Source organism: Dermacentor albipictus, chromosome 1, assembly GCF_038994185.2.
Source record: "Dermacentor albipictus isolate Rhodes 1998 colony chromosome 1, USDA_Dalb.pri_finalv2, whole genome shotgun sequence".
In the NCBI taxonomy this organism is placed as follows: Eukaryota; Metazoa; Arthropoda; class Arachnida; order Ixodida; family Ixodidae; genus Dermacentor; species Dermacentor albipictus.
In genome coordinates, this window is record NC_091821.1 from 506,124,065 (window position 1) to 506,141,534 (window position 17,470).

A 17,470-nucleotide genomic window follows, 5' to 3' on the forward strand; every position below is an offset into this window, starting at 1 on the left:
GACAGCGTTCCCGTCGACCCGCCAAGGGGTGTAAGACAATGGGCTACAGCGCAGCGACTACGCGCCCCGCATTGGACACGGTGAGCGTCGAGCAACGCAGCGTTCGGCGCGTCAACGAAATGTGCGCCTGAGCAAGCGACGCACGCCTGAGCCTTAGAAACAGCTCGTTTCTAAGGCAACCCCGCATTCACTAGAGGCGCTTTTGTACCGCTTTGAAGCATCGTACTCGTGGCTCAGTGGTAGCGTCTCCGTCTCACACTCCGGAGACCCTGGTTCGATTCCCACCCAGCCCATCTTGCAAGGGTTGAGCCAAAGCCACCTAGAAAATCAGTCTCTGTAGCACGCCGCAACCTTCGCTTCTCATTCCAACGAGCAGCTCTGTCTCCAGGAGGCATCTCACCTCGTGAGTGTCTAGCCGAGGCAAGCGCAGCTGCTTATATACCGCCGCGACGCCGCGAGCGATGGCGCGAGTTGGAGCCCCGTTTCTCCTCTGTCGTGACGTCACGGTGTCACGTGGTATTCAAGGCGACACCGCCGCGCCTGAGGAGCTGAGTTGAGCTCTCGTAATATGCTTCGCATAAAAAACCACGCGCTCACTTACGGTTGCAGCACTCTGCCATCCGGTCCATTTGTCCGCTGTTCCCGGTTCCTCCGGACTCCCTGGGTCGAAGGCTCGCTCTTCTTCGCTACTCCCAGTTTCTTCGGACCTCTTTCGACGAAGGCTCTCTCTTCTTCGCTCTTCCCGATTCCTTAGGATCTCTCTCGACGAAGGTCGATCTGTAGCGCTGCCACCAGCTGATGCATTCGGAGGCGATCTCACCGCTGCCTACCAGTTGTAGGGGTTTAGGACGGACTTCGGGATGAAAACAAACTTGGAAGATTTATTTTACATTAAATACAGAGAGGCGAGAGTCAAGTAACAGTCGTACAGTCATTACGGGCCGGCAGCAACTGGGACGCTGCGGCCCGCGGCAAGAAGTTCGAGAGAGGTCAATCAGGGAATGCTCTGGTCTCTCTGGAATGCTTCTTTTAAACCCTTCGAGGACTGGAAGTCGCGTCATGTTCGGCCAATGGGAGAGTCCGCTCTGATGACGCCATTTTCGGCCAATGGTTGGCGCCGGTGTCGCGGTGTCACACCCGGTAGCTCTGTGCGGTCTTGCCTTGCAGACTTGCAATTGCGTTCTTCAAAGGCGGAGAAGGAGGACGCTAGGCTCCATTGTCCGAGGGCTCACCTACTCCCGGCGATACGGCCCCACTGGGTAGCAAATGCCTTCTTCAAAGGTGAAGAAGGGGGACGATTGGGCCTTCCCGGTACATCACAGCCGTCTGGTTGTCACGGCGCATTACCGCCGTCAGGCCGTCCCGGCACAATACCGCCGTCTTGGTTTGGGACCCACTTTCAACAGTGCCGGGCTATCCCCTCGCTTTATGGAAGAGTCAAGCAGAGAATAACTACCGGCGGCGTACGAACTTGGTTGCACGTGAACTTGTGGCCTTCAACTTGTTTGCTCGAGCACTCCTCTGGAATGTGCTGCGATTCGATGTGGTCCAAGGGAACTCGAAGTAGGCGCAGGAAACAGCTCCATATCTAACAACTCTCACAAGCATGGCATAATCTCGATACTAACACACTGCGTATTTTATATTTTGCACTCATCCATAGCCATATCACATATTGTAATGAATCATGGGGTACGACATAGAAAACTTATCTTGAACCTGTACGCAAACTTCAAAAACGCGCCCTGAGACTAATTACCCATTCATGTTACGATAAACCAAGTCTGACTTTATTTAATAGAATGAATGTTTTGCCATATAATAAGATACACAAATTAAAAATTGCCATGTGTGTTTTCAACATTGTTAAACACAACCTGCCTTTTCATGTTTCTATATTTTACTCGTCTTTTCGTGCGACCAGAAATCAAGCGTGCAGTAATTTTAATCTTCCTCCAACTAAAAATATTTACGGACAACGTTTGCTACAGTTTCAGGGTCAAAAATTTAGAATAAACTACCAGCAGAAATAAAACAAGCAAATAATTTTTCATCCGTGCTTAAGAAATACTTGCTTAGCCTCAATAATGCTTTTCAATGTTAACAATCATGATGTCCTTTATTTTCTTTAGTAACTCGATGACGCCTGCTGAACATATCTTAGTGTTTCGATTTTGTCGAGATTAATAAGGTATGTTCATAATAATGCAGGAACTTGCCTGCAATCCCCCTAACTAGTGTATTGTGTTTACTTAGAAATGTTTAATAGTATAACATGCTTTTCACTGTTTCGCATTTCATTGTGTATGCTGATGCAATTTAATGGTATGCGACAAATATGTGTATGCATGTGATGTATCTTATTTGCTTTGTACTTGCAATTGTTATTCATTTTTTATTGGACCCGCAACTAGCCTGTGGCTATGTGTCCAACCAGTTCTGGTATTTCTGTATGTTCTATGTCTGCAAATAAATAAATAAAAAAAAACCTTAGGGAAGAACTCGAGCAGGTCTGTGCCGGTCAGTTAAAATAGTTGTGTTGGCAGTGTAACAGGTTTCAAGAAACCGGCTTGGCACTGATATGGAGCCTTGCAGCACTGGCAGTCACAGCATCTTTTCACGTAATGCTTGACTTCCTGGGCAAGGTCAGGCCAGTAGGAGCATTGGCGAATTCAGGCCAAGGTACGCACAAATCCCAAGTGGCCCCAAGAGGGCTCATCGTATCAGGCAGACAGAATATTGGCACGCAGAGTGGACGAAACAAGGAAATGTCTAGTCACTTATGGGTAGAAGTTCTTTTTACAACTCATTGCTACAGAGACAGAACGAAGATAGTGAACATGTGAATGTCCATGGAGGATGCAAACTACGGCCTTCAAGGTAGTCGATAAGTTGCCTCAGTTCTAAATCATCCCACTATTGTTGAGCCAAGTCAGACACATTGACAGCGCAGAGGAGTAGACTGTCATTGGTATCACTTGACACCGTTGCAAGTGGAATGCGCGAAAGACGTTCAGCATCAGTGTGCCTGCGGCCAGATTTGTAAACGATTGTTGCATCAAATTCTTGAAGAGTAAGGCTCCACCTGGTGAGACGTCCTGAAGGGTTTTTGAGGTTTGCTAGCCAACAAAGAGCATGATGGTCAGTAACCAATCTGAACGGACAGCCGTATAAATATGGCTAGAACTTAGCTACCACCCAAACGACAGCTAAGCATTCCTTTTCAGTGGTAGAGTATTTCATTCCTGCAGATGTTGAGGTGCGGCTAGCATAAGCGATAGCATGGTCAACGCCATCTTGCCGCTGCACGAGGACTGCACCAAGGCCGATGTTGCTAGCATCAGTGTGCAATTCAGTGTCGGCACTTTCATGAAAGTGCCCAAGTAAAGGCGGTGTCTGGAGGTGCCGCTGCAGCTCCGGATCCTAAAAAACAGGATATCCTCCTCTGTTAAAGAAGTCAGTTATTCTGCGACCTTGGAAAAATTATCCACAATGTGTCTGCAGTATGCCAAAGGAGCGGCAGAAGCCAAAGGAGCGGCACAAGTCACGTTTGATGGTTGGTGGTAGAAATGCAGCAACAGCCATACTTTCTTCTGGGTCTGGCTTCTACATTACTAACAACATCGCCAAGGAACTTCAGTTCCTGATAACTGAAATGACATTCCTCAGGTTTTAATGATAGGGCTGCAGAGTGAATTGCAAGGAACACGGACTGAAGTCACTGCAAGTGTTGCTCAGATGCCTGAGAAAAACAATGACATCGCCTGAATAGATGAGGCATGATTCCCACTTAACCTGACAGCACAGTGTCCATCATCCTTTGAAAGGTCGCGGGAGCTGAGCATAATCCAAAAGGCAACAAATTTGTACAGGCCATCAGGAGTTATGAACACAATCTTTTTGCGATGTCGTTCATAAATTTCTATCTGCCAGCATCTGCTGCGTAAATCCATTGAGGAGAAGTATCGGGCATGTTGAAGATGGTCTAGAGAGTCATCTATGTGGGCAAGAGGGTAGACATCTTTTTTCATTACCTTGTTGAGTATGCTGTAATCCATACAAAACCAAATAGTGCTGTCCTTCTTCACATGTGCAACAAGGGACGCCCATGGGCTGGTTAAGGGTTGAATTACTTCATTGTTGAGCATTTGCTTCACTTCACAATGAGTTGCCTCTTGCTCCTTTTGTGAGACTCGGTAGGCGTGCTGATGCATGTGGCGTTCAGTCGGGTCCCTCATAATACGGTGCTTTGCAATGGAGGTCTCTGTTACTTTTGACGTGGATGCAAAACAGTCACTGAACATGCATTAACTACTTCATATTCGCCCTTTCAGGGTGGTTGAGAGCTCAGGATTTACTTTGACTGTACGGACAACCATGGTATCACTTTTGGCGGCTGCAGAAAGGTCAGCAAGTGTAGAACCTATTGCATCCCCAGTATATTCAAAGTGAGCAATGGCCGTTCATGTTGCCAGGCATTGGTACTCCCTGCTGAAGTTTGTCACTAAAAGCTCAGTCATCCTGTGGTTCAGTTGAATAATGCCACGGGTGACACAGACTTGCCAAGCCAAGAGCACCGACAGGTTTCCTTTAATGATGCCACTACTATGATGGCCGCAGTTGCTTTTAACAGTTATGAACATACAAGTCTGCGGCAGGAGTGTGACAGTGTCGTCAACAGCATACAGTGCTGTCTTACGCGTGTTACTGTCTTGCAGTAACAGAGCATAGTTGTCGAAATACATTATAATCAGCTCCCGAAGATCTATAACAGCACTGTGCATGCGAAGGAAATCCACCCCAAGCACGACTTTCCGCATGGACTTGTGCAGCATGATAAATGAGGCAGCATACATTTACTAATGCATTTGGAGCCTGGTGGTGCATCTCCCAGATGACATCAAAAGATGACCAGTTGCTGTCAGAAGCTTGGTATGTGCCACGGCATCATGACTTTTCCCAGTTCAGCAGCTAGTTCTGCACTCATAACAGAATAACCGGTGCCAGTGTACACGAGGGCAGTGACCGGGTAGTTGTCGACCTGGATGGTGATGTCTGGAAACACTTTTGTAGTTTACGCAATGTGGCTGTGAAAGGGTCGGCTGGCGTATTGGGGAGGAGGATGTTTTATAGATCCATCAACAGTGGCCCCGCCCTCGGAAGTCGCTGCTCCTAGTTTCCCTGGCGTGGTCTTAGGGACCTAATGGATCTGCCCCCAACGTCCCGAGTGAATGGCAAGGGCTGGACAGCTGACATAGAACATTGAGAAGATGGAGAATGGGACTGGCGCTGTGGAAGAGTCAGGGACTCGGCCAAGTCTCGCCGATAGCTTGGGGACACTCACCATCACGGGGTCGCCGTGCGTCTGGGAGAAACCCAGGAAGGCCCATCTGGCGGTATGTTCATTCTTGGTATAGGTGACCTGCTTCAACACAATGGTAGCAGAGTGGTTGATTGTCTCGAGTGCATCACACTGGATTCCTGCACATTTAGACTTGGGCTTTGGGACTGCTGAGAGCTCGAGAAGCACTGTGTCCTCTGTTGCATGGATAAACGGGATGGATAGCTGACTGCCGGCATAGGAGCTCTTAAGACTTTGACATGCATCAGGAGAGGGGCTGCGGCTGGTGGCACAACCAGCACTTGTACCAACTGCCTGACCTCTTTGCGAACCATATAACTTAAAGCAGTCACATGGGACTGAGGAGTCACTGCAGGAGCTTGTTGCCAGCTCCTTGTGTACAGCACTGCGCATGAGTTCCCTGAGGATCCTCAAATAAGGGGTTGCCATGTACGATGAGATAGATATGAAGTTGCTTGGGCACTCATACTGTGAAGACCACTGCGGTAGCATGCGCTCCATTGTTGGTGTTTCATTGAAGAAGTCGGCTACGGTACCTGGTGGACTACGCACTAGACCTGCGAACAACTGCTATTTCTCTCCCTGCATCGGCAAGCGTACTTTGTTTTTTTTTTTTTTCGTCATTCCGGGATCAACTCACCAAAACAGCCACATGTCAACGAACATGTAGACACTCTCATTTGGTCTCTGATTCCTGAACTTGCGAGCACGTTCTGCTTGCTCTTTCAAGTCTGAACTTCCATAGGTATTGCACAGCTGGCCACAAAATTCTTACCAGGTCGCCAAATTAACTTGAAGCTTCGTGGTTTTCAAAGTGGATAGGCGCCGAATCCTCGAGGGCGAAGTAGACATACCAGAGCTTCCGGTGGTCATCCCATTCGTTGACACTGACTACTCGATTGTAGGGGTCCAGCCAGTCCTCAACACCCTCGAAAGCGTCACCGTGAAACAACTTTGGCGTTCATGGCGTGTTGAAAATCCACGGAGCAGATGGAGTGGTGGTCTCTCCAGTCTGGCTAGCCATTGAATTGGCAGTCATCTTTCTCAATTTTTCTAAGAGAGAGTCCAGTTCTGGTGGTAGCCCTAATGGTCACCGGCTGCGCTAAAGGTCAGCGGCGAAGCTGCCGCAATCGAAGTTGGGAGCTTCCTGTTGGTCGCAGTGCATGGAACAGTTTACTAAGCACCTCCACGAATCACAATACTATGTATACATGGCAAGAGCTGTTTCGTTTAATCTAATGGAAACACAGTTTCCACCCGACACCTTCGCTGAGAGTGTGTCTCCAACGTCGTCGACACCCAGTTCACTCCGTCATCCTCGGCTTCTACACAAATGGCAAACCCACAACACAGTCAACTGTAATGCACTTGGCAATAATGAGAACTGCATCAGCGGCTTCAGCAGTGACCTTTCTGTATTGTGAATACAGCCACTGAAACAGGTTTTTGTCGGGGTGTGTTCAATAAAAATGTTTATAATTTTTATAATAATGCCACGAGACAGAAGTCTGTCGCATTAGGCCAGCATCGATGAAGAAGATGTAGAGGTGGCTCCTCGCCATATTGGCTGCTGTGACTCCTGTGCTGCTTACCTTACTTGGAAACATTTGGAAATATATGTTTTTTGTGCAACATTTCTGGTGGAGATGCAGGGTACATTGCCTGTTCATCACCATCATCCCAGCATGGAACTCCGAAGTGGCCGCCATGTTGTTCCCTCGCCGATGGCCACTGAAGCATTCACTGCGCTGCAACTTACCGCGCCACAGCCATCCCCACTGTCTGTCATCTTATCACTTCCAATAGATCCAGACACCTTCTGTGGCACAGATAATGTGGGCGTTGAAGATTGGATTTCATAATACGAGCATGTCAGCAAACATAACAGGTGGGATGACACCCTTATGCTGGCAAATCTGGTATTTTATCTTAAGGGAACTGCACGCGGCTGGTACGAGACGCATGAGCATGATCTCACCAGCTGGGACCTATGCAAAGAAAAACTGAACGACTTGTTCGGCAAGCCCTTGGGTCGTCAGCTCGCTGCTAAAAAAGAACTTGGCTCTCGTGCACAGTCATCTACTGAATCATACATTTCGTATATTCAGGATATTCTAGTGCTTTGCCGCAAAGTTGACAGTAACATATCCGAAGCGGACAAGATCAGGTACAGACTCAAAGGTATTGCCGAAGACACATTCAGCCCCTTGGTATTCAGGAACTGTGCTAACTGTGCTACTGTGGATGCCATTGTGAAAGAGTGTTGACGATTTGAACAAGCAAAATCCCGCCGTATTGCCCGGCAATTCACCGGGCTCCCAAATACTACCGCATCATCATCATGTGAAGAACCACCACAGACTTTACAATTGCCTGCTTCAGACACTTTGACACGTAGTATTCATCGTGAAATAGAAGCAATGTCACCAGCCCCTCTTGTGCCTGATGTCTCGACTGCTAACCAGCCTATGGGTTCCTTGATTCAAGCCGTGGTTCAACAAGAGGTCGCTAATTTGTGACTCTCCTCTGTCTGCACCGTGTGCATTCCACCAGTTACACCAGTCGCACCGAGGGGCCAGCCTTTTTATTCACGATACCGCAATCCCGCCAAGTGGAGGATGCTGGATGATCGCCCAATACGTTTCGCGTGCCCTCAAGTTGGGCATATTGTGCGGCACGGCTGAAGCCTTCGGACATCGCCGACTGGCTGGAGCACCCAGAACCCTCGTCCTGAAGGCTACTCCCGTACAACATCATCATGCTCTTTATTGACTGACAGGCCCAATGTCGACACTCGTATTAATGTCTATAGCAGGTCACCATCACCGCATGACCGCCGATCTCGCTCGCCACAAGCCCGCCGATTCCCTTTGCCTTCACCGCAAGTCCGCCATTTCCCGTCGCCTTCCAACCATGGATGCTATGCACCAGAAAACTAATGAGTGCAGTGCCCGGAGGGGACGCTGCATTCTTCATCCTGCTTCGAAATCCTCATCTTACTGTCCCTACCCACTCTAATTTGCTTGAAGTCCAAGTTGACGGTGTTACTCTTACGGCCCTTATTGACACCGGTGCACAAATATTGGTGATTAGCGACAGTCTTCGTGAGACGCTGAAGAGAGTCCTAACATCTGCCGTGCAATGTGCTGCAAGAGTCGCCGATGGAAGCACACCTACCATTGTTGGAAGATGTACTGCCCGCGTCAGTATATCTCGCCGTCGGACAAGTGCTCTGTTTCTTGTGCTTGAGCAGTGCCCATACGACGTGATCTTGGGCATTGACTTTTAGTCAACACATTCAGCCCTTGTCGACTATGGCCCATGATACCAGCCCATGGCGCTGGTGTCCTTCAACTTGAACTCCCTTCCAACTCGAGACGATTGCTGCTCGGTCTACGCAACTGTGTAATGTCGAGTTTGTGCGATTGCCGCCGCAATCCACTACTTATGTTCTTCTAATGCCCTCTCCTTCTGTCACTGATGGGGATTATGTTGCATCCCCTATTATTGACATTGTCTTGGCACACAATGTGACCCTACCACACGCGGTTGTTGAAATTGTCAACAATGAAGCTTATCTCCCTGTGCTCAACTTCGACTTATCCGCCCATGTTCTACCTTCCGGAATTGCACTTGCAACATTGTCGTCCCTAAACGACTAGCAAATTTCCACGCTAACATCTGAAGCCCCTTCACGTCCTACGAGTGCAGCAGGATCCATCAGCTTGCCCACCAGTGAATTCGACAAAATGATCGCTTCGAACCTTTCCCCTGCACACACTGCTGAACTTTGCCATGTGTTAGTGTCGTATTGGGATGTTTTTGACTTCAACAACTGCCTGCTAGGCCAGGCAACAGTTGTCACGCATCGGATTGACACCGGCGATGCAAACCCTATTCATCGTCGTCCATATCGCATTTTTGCTGCTGAATGGGCAATTATACAAAAAGAAGTCGACAAGATGAGAGAAATAGACAGTATAGAACCCTTGAGTAGCCCATGGGCATCTCCAGTTGTGCTCGTCAAGAAAGAAGACAACACCTGGCGTTTCTGTGTCGATTACAGACACCTAAACAAGATCACTAAGAAGAACGTATATCCGTTGCCTCATATAGATGACGCCCTCGACTGCCTCCAAGGAGTGACTTATTTTTCGACCATTGATCTGCAGGATGGCTATTGGCAAGTTGCCATAGATCAGATGGGCCGCGAGAAGACTGCATTTCTAACACCTGACAGGCGATACCAATTTAAGGTTATGCCCTTCGGTCTATGCATTGCGCCAGCCACATTTGAGCACATGATGGATTTGCCAATTCGAAGCTTCAAATGGTTGAGTTGCTTATGCTACCTGGATGGCGTTATTGTTTCTTCAACAACATTTTCCAGCTGTATTCATCGCCTGTTGGTCATTCTCCAAGTGTTCTACAGTGCCGGTCTTCAGCTCAACTCATCCAAGTGCCACTTTGGTCACCACGAAATAACCATGCTTGGACAGCTTGTTAAGGCATAGGCATCCGACCTGACCCTGAAAAAATTCACGCCGCAAAGCATTTCCCCGTTCCTTCCTCTACCAAAGATGTTCACTCCTTCATTGGCTTATGTTCTTACTTTGACAGCTATGTCCGAAATTTCTCTGACATTGCCCGCCCACTCACTGAGCTTCTCAAGAAAGATATGCACTTCTCATGGAACCGTAGTGAAGCCCATGCATTATCTGCGCTTATACGCCTTCTCACGACTTCTCCTCTGTTGGCGCACTTCGACCCTCCTGCTCCTACAGAAGTTCAGACGGATGCCAGTGGATACAGAATTGGAGCTGTCCTTGCCCAGCACCAGCATGGTCGTGACTGCGCTATAGCACATGCTAGCCGCCTGCTATCTTCCCTAGAGCGCAGTTATTCAATTATCGAGCATGAATGCCTTGCCCTTGTTTGGGCCATCTACAAATTTCAGCCGTACCTCTTTGGCCATCCATTCACAGTAGTAACTGACCACCATGCGCTCTGCTGGCTTTTCTCACTGAAATATCCTACAGGCCGTCTTGGATGCTGGACTTTACAGTTGCAAGAGTACTAGTTTTCCATCGTGCGCTGTGTCGATGACGCAAGAGGCCACCGACGCTTCCTGCCAGCCTTCTTCAGCCTATCGATGTCCCAGTAGAGCCGTTCTTCTGCGTCGGCCTCGATCTGATCGGACCTTTGCCTACATAAGCATCAGAGAACAAATGGGTTGCTGTCGCGACAGACTATGCCACGCGCTACACTACTACACGTGCACTTCCAACCAGCTGTGCTACCGATATTGCCAACTCCTTTCTCCGTGATGTGAGTCTGCATCACGGAGCTTCTCGTCAGCTGCTCACCGATCGCAGTCCTTACTTCTTGTCCCATGTCATCGATGACCTCCTCTGCTCATGTTCCACAAAACACAAGGTCACCACTGCCTCTCATGCTCAGGCAAACGGTCTCACCGAATGACTGAATCGCACCATAACCGACATGCTCTTCACATACGTTGGCACCGACCACCACGACTAGGATGTTACATTACCCTTTGTTACATTCGCCTATAATATGTCACGCCACGATACTGCAGGTTGTTCTCCGTTTTATCTTCTTTTTGCCGTGAAATGACACTCCCCATAGATACATTACTCCCATCCGCACCACAACAACCATCAGGGTACACACAAGATGCCATCACAAGGGAGAACGCTGCGCGTTATATCAGGCGTGACCTCCTTATGATGTCGCAGGCATTACAGAAGTTGCGTTACGACTGTCGTCATATATTACGCTCCAGGATCCTTAGTGCTCCTCTGGTTGCCAAGTCAACGAGTTGGTCTATCAGCGAAGCTTCTACCACGGTCCTTATCGCATTCTGTGCCAAGTTACCGACGTGACGTATGAGATTGCACCAGCAAAGCCAATGTTATGCTGCCTTCTACGGCAGTCCAGACTGATGTAGTCCACGTTGCTTGGCTAAAACTGTATAGCCCGTCCGTTGATGCTGCACTCTAGCCTACACGGATGGTGCGAGTGTTTTCGCCCGGGGGGGGTAATGCTGGGAGACAGAAGAAGTCTGTCGCACTAGGCCTGCATCGATGAAGACGTAGAGGTGGCTCCTCACCATATTGGCTGCTGTGACTCCTGTGCTGCTCGCCTTACTTGTAAATATTTGTAAATATATGTTTTTTGTGAAACAGTATATTTCATTCGGGCCATACATCTCCTTTGTGCATCAGCATTTGCACAGATTACCAAAAACGAGACATACTGGGGTGGTATTCTCGGGCAATCACTTTCGGAGATAATTTGATTTTTGCAAAATTTTGTGAGACTCGGCACTGGACATGTACACGTACATAGACGACACCATTTCTGGCACAGTGCCAAGAGCACTGTTGGTCATGAAAGTGGAACTATCTCTGAAAGTGATCACCCAGGAATACAGCCCCTGGTCTGGTTTTAGCAATTTGTTTGTGGCAAAGTTACTCAATGCCCCTCTAAAGTGGAGGCTAGGTCAGCGGTGTTGAAACAAGGGCTGTTGCTGAAGCGAACGGTTCAGGTCAGTGGAGTGACTTGTCAAAATATCCTCTCCAGAGTGACATCCCTTATTCGACCACTGTCAGTCACTTCAGTGTTCCCATAAATTTCTGGCTGAATCTGTGCTCTGCAGAACAAGTTTACGTGAAATGTTGATTGAAAAACGGCAATGTACTCCAGGTTAACTGATGCAATAAGAATTGTTCATCCCAGAGTCAACAAGGGACTAGCTCCTGGTGTTGACCATCAGAATTGACTTCTAGTAATGCCCTATTGCACCCTGATGATGCAGGCATCCAGTGGTGCACCGAGTCAGGGCCTTGTGTCACGTCTGCTGCATTCCTCATCCACACCTGAGCAGAAGATGCAGGCACTGGAGCAGCAGCTGCAGAGCCTTGATGCTGAGATTCGGGCAGCGACACGCGAGAAGCAGTGAGTGAATATCAGGTGCACACTGGTACGAGGATGTACTGCCAGTTCGATTAGATATTGTTGCAGCAAGGGCACTAAATCAAGATTATAACAAGGTTTGGTCAGATTAGAAGCAGAAATAGAATAATAAATGCTATAGGATACAAATATAACTAAACATTGACATTAGGCTAACATAGCATGGGTGGTAGTTGCATCAGAGCTAGATGTTCAAGTGGAAGAGGAAATGTACACCATTGCTACATAGCGAAAGAGGTGCAGCAATTTCTTGAGAAAGGCTGTACTTAATTTTTGTTTTATGACTGTGAAGCAAGCAATTTTCAAGCAATGGCAAACAGTTATCTTGTTACAGGCTTTTGGTTGTTTCATTGTCTTACTATCAGCTAAAAAAAAAAAAGGTCTGAAGCAGTCAGGGTAGGTCATTCCTTCATGATAGTTATTCCCCTGTGATAGTGATTTGCATTTGTAAATTTGCCTTTTCAGAGAGTTTTCTGAGAAAGCTCTAGCAGAGATTGGCAAGTTCCAGGAGCAGAAGGAGCGGGACCTTAACCAAGCACTGTCCATTTTTGTCAGCACCAACATACGGCTCTGTAGAGAGGTGGGCAGCCCACTTTTTTACTGCATTTTTTATCTGCTTAGTAGAGCTAAGTCAAGGTACTTTAAGTTTAAACAGCATGAAAAGACTGTGACAATGAGAAACACATTCACACTGGACCAGGGATGTACTAACAACTAAAATTTTGTTCAGAAAACCATTTTCTTTATGTCACCATCACTTCTCTAAAGAAATTCACTTATCATTAAAGTTAGATCAGGATATTTTCCTGTAGAGAAGTGAACACATGGCACATGAAGTCATGAAGACATGAAACACATGAAGTCTGACACAATGCTGTATCATGGCCGGAAGCTACCACAGGTTAACATTCTGGTAATGGTCAATAAACAAAGTACCTATAGTGCATGAGTATCCAGGTAAGCCAGCCATGAAATTAAAGATGCCAAATCACTAAAATGGAATGAGATCACATGATCAGCAAGACTCGCCTTGGGGATGACCACATTGAAAAGAATGAGAAGAAAGGGGGTTAACCGAGGGGCCCAATTTTTATTAGTCATATCATAAGAAGCCAATAAACACCAACACCAAGGACAACATAGGGGAAATTACTTGTGCTTAATAAATGAAATAAAGGAATGATAATTAATGGAAATTAAAGGGGATAAAAAAACGTGCCACAGGTGGGTACGTTGTTTTTTGACGACCAGGACGTGGAGGATTGGCTTGAATCATACGACCAAGTAAGCAAGCACGACAGATAGGATGATGCGCATAAGCTCAACAATGTCATATTTTACTAGACTGACATCGCCAATGAGTGGTTCCGCAATGCGAGACTGGCCTTACTGCCTGGTTAGCCTTCAGAACAAAACTCGTGGAGCTATTCGGTCGTCCAGCCATTCATATGTTGCATGCCAAACAGCACTTATGTGCATGAGCTCAACAATGTGGGGAGACCGACACAAGCTACATTGAAGATGTGGTCGACCTTTGCAAGCATGTCCAGCCATTCATGACAGAGGCCAACAAGGTCAAACACATATTGAAAGGTATCAATGACGATGCATTTCAGATGCTTGTCACCAAGAACCCACAAACGGTAGCCGACATTATTCAACTGTGTCAGAGCTACGATGAGCTGCAGAAGCAACGCGACTCCATTTGCGGTGCCTGTTTGCCCAAAGAAACCAGTTCGGCTTTAACAAAGGCTGGCCTTGCAGGAGACCACTCCGTGTTACTCAACGAAATTAAGCAGTTAGTGCGCGAGGAGGTTGCACTAACTGCTTAATTGGTGTTGCCCCATCTACGCTGCCGCCTTTCATACAGAACTTTGTTCGCGAGCAAGTTTCTGAGGTGCTACCCTCAGCCCCTGTGCTACCATTGACTGCTCCGTTCAACTACGCGGGATATGTGGTCACGCCTCTGCCTCCACACACCTACGCCGAAGCCATAGTCACACCTCAGCCTTTACCCATCGCCAACTCCTATGTGCCACTACGCACCTTCCTTGCATCTCCTCAACCCATGCACCAGGCTTTCCGTCCTATCTCATGAACGGCACCTCGTTTTCAACAATCATGGCGCACCCCTGACAACTGCCCCATATGCTACTCGTGCGGCCTCCCAGGCCACGTAGTGCAGTTTTGCATTGATGCCTCAGAATCCCTCTTTTGGTCCTCCTGCTGACTCCTTCTCTTTGACTCGCCACAACTTTGACTCGCCACAACTACAACCCACACCGGTTGCCCCCACCACGTCACCATTCCCTTTCACCTATGCTGCGATGCCCTCAGCCTGTCCCTGAGGAAAACTGGAAGCTGCAGTTCCAGGGGCAAGAACTGTGCAGCTTCCGAACTTTTCAAGACCTCGTTTGTACCCCTCCAATGTTGTTACCATCTGCGTTGAAAGTGTGCCTGTTCTAGCCCTTGTTGACATAGGAGCAGCAGTGTCTGTAATGACTGAAAAACTGCCATGAACTCCAAAAAGTAACGATGCCACTTTCTGACTTCATTTTGAGCACTGCAAGCTCATAACGAAACCAACCTTTCACGGTGTTCACTGCACATGTCGTTATTCAAGATGTTTTGTACACTGTTGAGTTTGTTGTGCTTTTGCAATGTTTCTACGACATAATACTGGGCTTGGGCTTCCTTTCCGCTCACCGCTCACCACGACTTTGCTCGCACCGAAGTCAAGTTTTCGTCATTGCATGACCTCGCTTTTGTTGACTCGGCGCCTCTACCTTAGACCTGCGCTCCGGCTACTGGCAAGTCCCGATGGCTGAGGCTGGCCACCCTAAAACAGTCTTTGTTACTCCTGATGACTTGTATGAGTTCAGTGTGAGGCCATTCGGGCTTTGCAACGTGCCTGCCACTTTTGAGCGTATGATCAATAACATCCTCTACGGCTTCAAGTGGCAAACACGCCTTTGTTACCTGGACAATATTGTGATCTTTTCGCGTGATTTCGAGACGCACCTTGAATGCCTAGAAGCTGTCCTCACTCGCCTCAGTTCTGCTGGCCTACAACTGAATATTAGGAAATGTTGCTTTGGTGCTTGGAAGCTGCTTATTCTTGGCCATGTCATCTCCCGACATGGTGTTCTTCCAGAACCAACAAAACTACGTGCCGCTTCCGAGTTCCCCAAACCGATCACAGTGAGAGAACTTTACGGCTTCCTTGGCCTGTGTTCATATTTTCGTCATTTCATTCATAACTTTGCTTCCATCATAGCACCTTTGACTGAGCATCTCCGCAGCAGCCACAACTTTTCCACGTGGTTACCAACATGCGACAATGCATTTGCCACACTGCACCACCTACTTATGTCACCTCCGATCCTATAACATTTCGATCCATTCACCCCGACTGAAATACACACAGGTGCTTGCAGGGTTGGCCTTGGCGCTATGTATACCTGGATTTGATGAGTATGTCATTGCTGACACCAGCTGTGCGCTCACTAAAGCCGAAGCCAATTATTCAGTTATGGAAAAAGAGTGTGTAGCCATCATATGGGCCATAGGAAAGTTTTGCCCTTATCTTTATGGTCGCCCATTCAACGTGGTTACAGACCATCATACATTACGTTGGCTTTCCTCCTTGAAAGATCCGTCTGGTCCACTCGACCACTGGGCACTAAAGCTCCAGGAGCCCGGCATATGTGGCATTTACCAATCGGGACGTAAACATTCTGATGCGGATGCTGTGTCCCGCTCACCTCTCCCACCTGCTGTTGTGACCCCATCTGTGTCTCCCTTTGATGTGTCCTCCTTAACCATCACTGACATGCTTCAGGAGCAAAGGAAGAACCCATGGCTTGCTTCCCTTGTCGACTTGTTGATTCAACCCAGGCTGCATCCTGTTTCGCGGGAAATATGCCGTCAAGCGTCCCACTTCATTCTTCATGACGGTTTGCTATACTGTCACCACTATCTTTTTGGAGGACACAAGTGGCTCTTGGTGATTCCCTGCCATCAACACTCTGATGTACCGTATTTACACAATTGTAAGTCGACCTATCTTTTAAAATCTTTTATCTATCTATTTATCTGTCTATTATTTATCTATCTTTTAAAGTGAGGGGGTCGAATTACAATCAAATCCAAATCATGGCACTGCAAAAAAAGCGAGACCAACGAGATATCAGGGGAGCTATAACGTTGTTACAATTTTGTTTTCTCTATGGCCCTACCCATAGCTTTCCTGCCATCCCGCGTGTTTGTTTGCTTTTTGGAAGGGTTTTCGAACATTTTTTTTTAGTTTTACAGTACTCACAGCACTCTTAGGGGGCAGGGGGGTGTCGATAGTTCATAGAAATGCCGCCGTTCCATTTGTGGCGGCACTCTCAGAGCAGCGGCGCTTGCGGGAAGTATCAGTAGTTCATAGAAGAGCAGACACTGCTCACATATTTCTCTTTTCCTGTAGCTCTTTAGCTTCATGCGTTCGATTTGACTGCCAGCCACGTGCTACTTCCGTGCTTCCTCAGTCGTCATGAGTGCTCCAAGTCCACTAAACATGCGGCGCTCATTCACAGCAATGTTCAAGAGGGCTGCCATCCTTTATGCTGAAGAAACAAATAATTGCGCAGCAGGCCACAAGTTTTATGTTTCTTAATGGGTGGTGCAAGAGTGGCAACTGCAGCGAACCAAAATTTTCACCTGTGACGGCAAGTGAAGAGGTTTTCATGGGCCGAAGTAGGGACGCTTTCCAGAGTTGGAGGCCAAGCTTGCGGCATATGTGGTTGAAATGCGTGATCGGTTCCTGCCGGTGACGTACGACATGGTCATGAGACAAGCCTAGATCTTTGCCTTTTAAGGACGTGCTCTGCCATGAGTACGAGTGGCTGGCAGCAGAAGGCCGCGAACATATGCCAACTGCACATGTCAAAAGAGCCTCCCTGACAGCTGCGTGTGGTTGAGTGCTTTCGGCGTGGATTTATGTATGTATGCAAATTCACTTATGTATGCAAATGCCGAATTTCGCTGGACGACGACGTGCTGTGGAACCGTAGCAGCAATGACGATGGCAGCACTAGTGAGAATGATGGCACAAGTGAAGACAAG

The 17,470-nt window shown here is 47.9% G+C and overlaps 1 protein-coding gene across 3 annotated transcripts in view; it reads left to right on the plus strand.

The window, feature by feature from the left end:
• Positions 1-17,470, plus strand: part of LOC135907567 (sorting nexin-4-like) — a 106,030-nt gene that overhangs the window by 83,850 nt on the left and 4,710 nt on the right. For all 3 annotated transcript variants that reach the window (XM_065439246.1, XM_065439247.1, XM_065439248.1), the window contains 2 exons: positions 12,204-12,343; positions 12,827-12,941. In XM_065439246.1, the coding sequence (XP_065295318.1) occupies positions 12,204-12,343; positions 12,827-12,941 (255 nt within the window). The remainder of the gene's footprint in view (positions 1-12,203; positions 12,344-12,826; positions 12,942-17,470) is intronic.